This window comes from Lontra canadensis, unplaced genomic scaffold, assembly GCF_010015895.1.
Source record: "Lontra canadensis isolate GAN:19392208 unplaced genomic scaffold, GSC_riverotter_1.0 scaffold46, whole genome shotgun sequence".
Taxonomy (NCBI): Eukaryota; Metazoa; Chordata; class Mammalia; order Carnivora; family Mustelidae; genus Lontra; species Lontra canadensis.
Genome location: NW_022631040.1, coordinates 3,059,106 through 3,068,780, shown reverse-complemented (window position 1 = coordinate 3,068,780; position 9,675 = coordinate 3,059,106). Strand labels below are relative to the sequence as shown.

The following is a 9,675-nucleotide window of genomic DNA, read 5'->3' as shown; positions in this document are numbered from 1 at the left end:
AAGAAATGTATATCCCCCTCCCTAAAATCTTAACTAGGACATTGGAAAATCCTGATGGGTCCACAAGATAATATTTCTGAGCCACTGTGATTATAATAGCCATTACATATTGAAAAGTCTATACTAAGCACTGTGTGATGTGATTTGCATTATTTCCATTTCCCAAAATAAATACTAAGGAAAATGGTATTATCCATATTATATAAAAAAGGAATTTATTGTTCTAAGAGATTCACCTACCTACTGGCCATACCCAGAAAATGTGATTTGTTTTGAATACTTCTCTGTCTTGATCTAATAGGTATTAATCACTGTTTAAGTACTAGGAATGATTTTCTTTCACTGAGGATTTAGTGGTTTATTGTAGTCCCTATCCAAATCCCTCCCCCATAACCCTAGGTTTTGTAACTAGCTCCTTTCAGTTAAAACTAAGTATTGGTTATCTGGAATGGGCATGTCAGGGCAGCTGCTCAGTCCTACAAGACTGCCCCTCAAACCCTGCTTCAGGCACCAATCTGAAATCCAGGTTGTCACCTGTTATCCTGACTGACCAGCTCTAGATTAAGGGTTCCAAGGACCCTGGAACAAATCATTTGCTAGAATGGCTCACAGAACTCAGAGAAACATTTTACTTACTAGATTACTGGTCTATTATAAGGGGTCTTGAAGGTGAAGAGAACATAGCAAGCATGTAAAATTTCTCACTGGCACAATGCAAAATAAAGGACTAAAGGACATGCTGTTCTCTGTTCCATTCCAGTGTTCTAATTTACCACACGAGAATGAAGTAATTCAAAATCTTGCTTTACCAAGGTCTCCTAATGGCAGTTTAATAAATCCATGTATGAAGCATCACTAATGGCATATGCCCAAAAAAGCCACCAGATGTCTCCCGCAGAACTGTCCCAGATTCCTTGGTCCATCTTGATCAGAAAGCAGAAGGACTTCACTCAAAATGCACTGTCCTCCCACCTCTGAGGAAGTTTTTTCTCTTCCCAGAATTTGCAATCCGCTCTAATGACTGTGGGATCAGCTAGGAAAACGCTTCCCAGGAAGTGCACTTTAAAAAGTCTTGTTGACAGGCACCTGGTGGGCTCAGTTGATTAAGCATCTGCCTTTGCCTAAGGTCATGATCCTAGGGTCTTGGGATCAAGCCCCCACATCGGCTCCCTACTCAGCGGGAAGCCTGCTTCTCCCTCTCCCACTCCCCCTGCTTGTATTCCCTCTCTCACCATCCTCTCTCTCTCAAATAAATAAATAAATTCTTTTAAAAAAATAAAATGAAATTAAAAAATAAAATTCTTGTTGATAAGTTTGATATAGGGATTGGATTAATCAAATCCAAAATATTTTTATTCTATTTTTTTTTTAAGATTTTATTTATTTGACAGAGAACACAAGTAGGCAGAGAGGCAGGCAGAGAGAGAGAGAGAGAGAAGCAGGCTCTACACTTAGCAGAGAGCTCGATGCGGGGCTCGATCCCAGAACCCTGGGATCATGACCTGAGCCTAAGGCAGAGGCTTTAACCCACTGAGCCACCCAGGCGCCCCTTTATTCTATTTTTTAAAGATTTTATTTATTTATTTGACAGAGCAAGTGAGAGAGCACAAGTGGGAGCAGCAGAAGAAAAGGGAGAAGCAGGTACCCCCACTGAACAGGGAGCCTGATGGAGGGCTCAATCCCAGGATCCTGGGATCATGACCTGAGCAGAAGGCAGACCCTTAATGACTGAGCCACCCAAGCACCCCTTTCCTTATCTTTTGACACAATTTCACCCCTGTAGTTTTAAATATCATCCCCTTTGCTCAAGAATTGGCAAGTAGGAAGAAGAGATTTCCACAGCAATTTATTGTTTTACAACTTTTTCAGGAAGACAATTTACATATTTAAAACAACCTCAAACATTTAAAAGGCATTATCACTTTAAATCACTGACATTTTACTAGCAACATTATGAGCACCTACATAACTAAAATTTTTTCCTCTTACTTTTTTTTAAATAACACTGATGAACTAGTGGAAGCAATTTCCCTTCTTTGTGAAGCCTGTGAGTGTCAGTTGCACCGCCAATAAAAGTTCCATTGATAAATATTCTTGGTACCTGTTGGATAAACAAAAGATCAGGTGTCACTCTACCGTCAGAAGTATAAGACCTTTCACATAATAATAATGGATGCTCATACTCTGGGTACTTTTATGGGCCAGGCAGCAGACTAAGCTCTTTCACAAAATACTTAAGTCTTTAAAACCCTTGAGGTAGGTACTAATTTTAGCATTATTTTGGAGGGAAATGAGGCACAGGAACTTGCCCCAAATCACAATGATAGCAAATGACAGAGCTAGGATTTAAATCCAGGGCAGTCTGACACTCAAGCCTTTCCTTCTAACTGCTATGGCACATAAAAGGTAAAATAACACAGTCTGTAATTATTATTTATAAACACCTTCCAGGCATATACAAACAAGAAGGAAAATGGCAATATTATGTATTTTCCCGACAATGCATTTCACTGAAAAAATGCCTATGATTGGACAAATTTCAGAAATCTACAAACATGAAGAACTAAAGCACTCCTATTAGCACAGCAGCTGAAGACTGACCCATGGTCTGTACTTTTTAAGTAAGGGGAGAAAGGATTTCATCTTGAGAAAAGCTCCAGGAGGTTCTTCAAGTTTCAAAGGCAAGCACTCATGACAACACCATCACCCCACCCTCCTAGTCAAAACATACACACACACACAAATATGGCAAGAATAAAAATAAAATAATTCTGCTGTTTCTTAGTCTCTGAATCTTGTTCCCAGATCTGCCATTTCTTTATCCAAAAAAGATTCTCAGAGGATGAGACAGAGAATGCTTGGCTCACTTTACATAACATAAGGGCCTAGGCCAGTAGGTGACCCAGGTACCATTTATTTGGAGGAAAAACACAATAGAGGATACACTCACAGTTCTTTCACCAGTCATTTTGTAGAGAGCATCTTGAAACTGACTTCCATATTCAAGCATGTCCAATTCCACCACTTTATACTTAACATTCATGTCATGGAAAAGTTTTTTTGCCATTGTACAGTAAGAACAAGATGTTTTTGAGAAAATCACCACACAATTATCAGAAATTGTTTCCTAAAGTCAAACAAACAAACAAAAAATTTTTTTAACTCTAGACATTACCTTCTGGGAAGAAACCATTATAGTGGAAAGGGGATGGGTTTGGAGACTCATGATTCAGTGCTCAAATTAAGTCTCCATCATCTATTTTCTCATTTGCAGATTGAGAATATTATTTATTTAAAAGGGATGTTTTTAGGGAAAAAAATGGGTTATAACAGAGGCAAAGTTAGCATGGAGTGATAACAACAATAATCATAGCCAATTCATATACAGCAAACATCTCTGTATGCCAGACACAATTCTTAACATCTAATCTTTACCACCTCATGTAAACCTCACTATAATCCTGAGACAGGTCATATTATTCTATCTACTTTACAGATGGGGAAAGTGAGGCACAGATGGGGAAAGTGAAGAAGGTAAGTGACTTAGTCATAGTCCTCACCTAATAAGACCTGGAAAGCTGAGATTTGAGCCCAGGCAAGTCTGATTCTACAGATCAGGCACTTAACTCTGTTACATTGCCTCTTAAATACTCAGTAGATGTTCAGGAGCTAACTCCTTACCTTCCTTTACTTTTAATGGTGAGGACTGATAATACGAGTTCCATTTAAAATGCAAAGCTTTCACTGATCCAGGTATAAAAACAATTTACCCCCTCAACTTTCACTCCTTCCTTTGAATCTTTATAGTTTAAAAAAAACTGTCATTGTCATTACAGTATTGATAAGGCATTCTTATATTCTTGTTCCTGGAAAAGCTACTATCAGAAATGCTGATTCAAAGGGTTTCAGGCAGAAGTCAAAAGTTTTTTTGTTTTTGTTTTTGTTTTTGTTTTTTAACTTCCCAGAGGATTCTAGTATCAGCATGCTTTGGAAACTACTCTCCAGGCCTTTATCACAAAGACCATGAGATTTTCCTATGCATCTGCATGCCTGTGAAGTCTGTTTTCTTTTTTGTTTCTAAATACATGAATGTCCAGGTCCTTCAAGGGATTCTGAATAGATAAGTCTAGCACCCAAGCATCTATATTGTTCTTATGTGGGTCATAAGCAACACCTTCAAGATGAAAGCCAAAAATCAGAAAGTAGAGGCAAGATAATTCTAAAGTTACATCCACGGCACCAGGGTGGCTCAGTAGGTTAAAGCCTCTGCCTTCGGCTCAGGTCATGATCTCAGGGTCCTGGGATTGAGCCCCACATCTGGCTCCCTGCTCAGTAGGGAACCTGCTCCCTTCCTCTCTCTCTGCCTGCCTCTCTGCCTACTTGTGATCTCTGTCAAATGAATAAATAAAATCTTTAAATTAAAAAAATAATAATAAAAAAATAAAGTTACATCCATCCTTGGGCGTCAGAAGGGGCTTACAGCACAGTCTAGCTCTCTGCAAGTGGATCTATTTTTATGCTTTCTCTTCTGATTACTTCTAAAATTCAGTACAGAAGTCTGCCTTGGAGAAAGCCAGCCATACCAGAGATGTATGAATGAATCCATTTAATAGATGAGAAAATTCAGGCTGAGAAGTTCACAACACTAGGATTTAACCCAACCTGTCCCAACACCAAAGCCAGCACTCTTTCCTCCACCATGCCTGCTCAGGTTATAGGCACATTGAGACCATCGTTTATGGACAGCTGAGCATCCAGGGTGCTGACATGCAGTAAAAACACCGATGAAGGGGCGCCTGGGTGGCTCAGTGGGTTAAAGCCTCTGCCTTCAGCTCAGGTCATGATCCCAGGGTCCTGGGATCGAGCCCCTCATCGGGCTCTCTGCTCAGCAGGGAGCCTGCTTCCCTTCCTCTCTCTCTGCCTACTTGTGATATCTGTCAAATAAATAAAATCTTAACAAAAAAACAAAAAACAAAACACCCCACCGATGAAGAGATTCCAGAGTTGAAACTCAAGATAACAGGCCAGAGTGTCTCAAACAACCCTTCTCATCTCCCTCAGGCTCAACCTAGCTAAATTTTCATCATTTTGTATTCTCACTTTAAGAAGGAACCCTCACAACAGGTTTCTAGCATGCTGTTACATTCATCAGCTGTGAGTAAATACTTTTTTAGCCAAATTAAAGGCAGAAATGTTATCTATGTTGTCGTGGCTGGTGATGAGGAACAAAGAAAAAAAAACATGAGTGTGTCTTCTGGACCTCGAGGGAAGAAATGCATATAAGAGAAGGTTTTCTGAGGCAGAATTAACTGTGTTTTGCAGTGAAAGAGAGGAAAACAGTACACAGCAGCAAATGGTGTCGCTAAGAGGATCATTTATAAAGTAACTACAGCACGCTCAGTTCTGTGTTGGGGGAAAAAGCTGTGAAGCAGCTTCCCAGGCCAAAATCAAACAGTATCCCTGGAGAAGGGCAGCCTGACTGGTATCAACAGGAGACGGAGGTAGGTCTGAGGGGAAGGAGGAGCTAACCTCACAGACCCAACTTAGAGGGAGTAAAGACTCCATTAATAATAAACCTCATAAATTTTGGCTACCAATATGATCTAGAAATTTTCTGTCACATGGATTATTTTGATAGCACATTTTAAAGTATATATTTAGTAATTCATTTGCCAAACTATGTCAGGTTAGATATTGAATATGCATATTAAATGTGTAAAACACAATTCTTTTTCTACAGAGGAAAGTTTTTTCCTATGTCTCCCACATCACTCACTTGAATCTGATTCACAGGAGCAGTTGCTGACTTCCCCAAAGATGATGATGTGCTGTTCCCCATCCTAAAAAGAATTTTAAAAGGCAGTGCAGCTTTAAACATTAAAGATAATCATTAATGATAATATAGCAAATGAGATCCATTTAATGAAAACCTGATATGCAAATATATACCCAAGTCTATGAAACAGAAAAAAAGAGTTTTACTTATTACTAGTACAACAATGCCAGTTTAGGGGCACCGGGGTGGCTCAGTGGGCTAAGCCTCTGCCTTCAGCTCAGGTCATGATCTCAGGGTCCTAGGATTGAGCTCTGTGTCTGGCTCTCTGCTCAGCAGGGAGCCTGCTTCTCCCTTTCTCTCTCTCTCTCTGCCTGCCTCTCTGTGATCTCTGTCTGTCAAATAAATAAATAAATAAAATCTTAAAAAAAAAAAAATACCAGTTTACAAAGTACTTGTTTACAAAAACCAAAAGGGACTGTGTGCTTCTCTAGCCTACCAATATCCTTAATTATTTGGTGAAACCATATTAACCTAGTATAAAGCCTGGCACACTCTTATTTCTGAATACCAAATTTCAAACAGACTGTCCTAATGACTGACCTTGACCTGACCATTAGTTTTTTAAAAGTTTTCATTTTTATATTAAAATATGCCAAATCTCCATGATCACTTTGACACAGAGAACCTACAAAATTTCAAAAATTTTAAGGAAACTAAGGTATGTCAACCACAACACTCATAGATCCAAGTTTCCCAATCCGTAAAGTAGGACCAACGGTCACTCCCACCTCAAAGGGTTTTATGAAGTTTAAATGAATTGATAGAAAAATAATAATAAAAAATAAAAATAAATGAATTGATAGAAAGCAGAACAGTGCCTTGATCACAGTAAAATGTTCAATAACATTTAACACTATTACTATCGTTTCCTGATTACATGGACCCTCTAGGTATGTATTATTTAAAACCCAGCTGTTGGGAGCTTGTAAAAGGAGGCATTCATTATTAACAGGAATATATTCACTAAAATATTGACCAGTTTTATATCATCAAATCTCTCTCCCTACTCCTAGAACTTTTCCCCATCCACTTTATCTTTCTTGATCAGCCAGGACCTATTGCCTTGTCCCAACCACATACAACATCCTGATGTAAACTAGTTAGAGAAAAACTACAAATCTTCAAAAAGAATCACAGAATATGGGCTTCAAAAGAGAATTTCTCGAATACCTAAAGATTAAGAGAATAAGATAAAGAACTGAAGTTTCAAATATTTTCAAAAATAGTCTCCTCATGATTATGTTCCAAATTCAAGTTTTGACAGAAAAACTTCTCCTTCCAAACACTTCATTCATTTGAGAGCATTTAAAATCTAAATGTTGGGGGCAGCTAGCTGGCATAGTTGGTATAGCATGTGATTCTTGGTCTCAGGACTATGAATTTAAGCGCCACAGTGGGGCTTACTTAAAAAAAATAATAATAATTAAATGGATTTTTTACATTTTATCCTTGGATGATGAGTGGCTGATCTACATAGCCATGCCCACACACTTAGAATAAGGTTGCCTGTAACAAACATGACCTTCAGTAATTACAAAGAGAAGAAGGAACTACTCCAGTGGAACATTGTAACATTAGAACTCCCCAGTGTTTACAATCTACTATTCCTTGCTTCCCAATAGTTAGCAAGGAAATCTTTAAAACACAAAAAGGGCCTGGGTACTTATCTCAAGAAGAGACTAGGAATAGCATGCTAGGGAGATTGCAACCAATTTAGATGGAGGGCAGATGATGTGTGTTAAACAAAAAGCAGGCTCAGTTCCTGGAGCATAAACCAAAAAAAAAAAAGTTAATCAATGGGCCTGGCCTGGACCTAAGAAGGTGCTTTGGTGTAATAAATCAGCAGCCTATCTGGCTTATCAACTAAGAAAACAAGTCCTGTTCATCTCTGGTCCAGCATCTAACCGTCATCCCCAAACTGCCTACCACAGTATGGAAGCGGGAGTTCCAGTAAAACCTTCATACCCAAGTTATCTTGGGGAGTGAGAGGAGGTCGGAGGTGGATCTGAAATATCACCCCCCACCCTCCCAAATAAAAGTTTCTGGAAAGCACCTTTCTCCTTCAATTCTGGCTGAGCTTGGCAAAAGTTACTACCTAGTAAGGAAAGAGACGTCAACAGAGAAACGCACAAGAACCGTTTCACTTCAACACTGATGCACGCATTAGCCATGCCACATTCATGGAGCGCCTGCTATATACTAAGTAGGCGAAAGGCTACATGTCCCAGGGATGCACATCATTGGAAAAACACATCAGGGGCTCAAGGACAGTCAGTCAAATAGTTAACACCACGTAGTCAGCACCTTCACGGACTGGGTCACCAGCTCAGAATAGAAAGGTAATCAACAGTTCCTACAGTCTGGCAGAACTGATCAGAGTTACCAAACCAAGTAGGAAGGAAGAGATTCCAACACAGAGGGATGGGTGCGCAGTGGCAGGCAAAGACACTGGAACTGTCAGAACCACCATGGAGCACCGGCTCGGGCCCAAGGGCCGCACAGCCATCAGCCCAGGCCAGGGGGTCCTCCACCGCAGGCCTGGTCCTGGAGGCCGGGAAGCACAGGGAAAGCAATCCTCGGTCTAGCCAGAGGCGACATCTACATGAGTAAGTCACAGTTCCCATCCTCAAAGACTGGGCCCTTTAGTAGGAAGCTCCCCCTTCACTTCCTGCAGGAAGGTTGCCAGGTTTAGCAAATAAAAATGCAGAACGATCGATTACATTAGAACTTCACATAAAAAGCGAGTAACTGCCGAGTCTAAATAAAATCCGCGCAATATTTCGGATAAACTAAGACTAGAAATTAATCGCTGTTTATCTGAAATCCCAATTTATTAGACGGGGCGGGGGGGGGGGCGGGAGGTTCCAAGCTCCCCCAATACCACAACTCGGGTGTTTTCGAGGGAAGAGTCACACGATCCGTAAGAAGGCACTACGGCTTAGGGCATCATTCACCGCCTACACTGCCCGGGCTCCCGCCGCCCTCCGAGGACCCACCCGGCGCCGGGGAAAGAGGGGCCCGCGCCCACGGCTCGGTCCAGACCCTTGCGAGGCCTCCGCGCCACGCCGAACCCCCCGTGCCCTGCCCGCCGCGCTCGGTACCCAGAGGCCGCAGCTCCCACTACCCCGCCGAACCGGCCCGCCGAGCCGCTCCCGCTCCGAACCAGCCTCGTCCCCCGCAGCGCAGCGCGGCGCCAAGACATGGTCCGAGCGCCCGGACGCCGCGAGCCGAAAGGGTGCGACCGCGGCTGGAGAAAGCCCGCCTCCGCCGGCCGGCTCTGCCTCCGCACGCCCGGCCCCTGCGCGGCCGGTCCCGCCTCTCCCCACCTCTCCCCGCCCCCCGGGGCTGCCCGAGCCGCAGCCGGTCTCCTCGTCGCGAACGCGTGAGTCCTCCCGACGCAGGCGGCCCGGCGGCCGGAGCGCGCAGAGCAGGTGTGCGGGGAGAATGCGGCACACGAGTGGTTAAACTGCCGGCCCGGCCTACGCGGACGCCTCACCTGTTGGCTTCGAGGTCTCGGCCCAGCCCCGCTCCTGTCTTTAGGGGTTAGGGACGCTCATAAAGGCCCACGGGCCGGTGGAAACGACGCGTGGGGACTGTGGCCGACATTCTGGCGAAACGGAGAAAAAAAATGTCCGAAAGAAAGACTCGAAATGCCTGGGATGTTTACATGAAGGTAGTAGCGTCATCACAACTTCCGGTCAGACAGGTGTTTCTGCCGGTGAAGTAAGAGCCTAACTATGTCATCTTAAAATTAGGCGGCTGATCCACAGCCCGTATAAATCGTGGGATTATTAGATTTTACATCCAGAATTAAAAGAAAAAAGTACTCCAACGTAGAA

The 9,675-nt window shown here is 42.5% G+C and overlaps 1 protein-coding gene across 1 annotated transcript; it reads right to left on the bottom strand.

Annotated features, from left to right (window-relative positions):
* Positions 1-1,911: 1,911 nt before the first annotated feature.
* GLRX2 (glutaredoxin 2) lies at positions 1,912-9,114 on the bottom strand. Its single transcript, XM_032872893.1, has 4 exons — positions 8,938-9,114; positions 5,777-5,840; positions 2,951-3,127; positions 1,912-2,101 (listed from the first exon to the last, which is right to left on the bottom strand). Exons 1-4 carry the CDS (start codon positions 9,036-9,038, stop codon positions 1,970-1,972), a joined length of 474 nt encoding a protein of 157 aa, XP_032728784.1. The 5' UTR covers positions 9,039-9,114; the 3' UTR covers positions 1,912-1,969.
* Between the last annotated feature and the right edge of the window lie 561 nt (positions 9,115-9,675).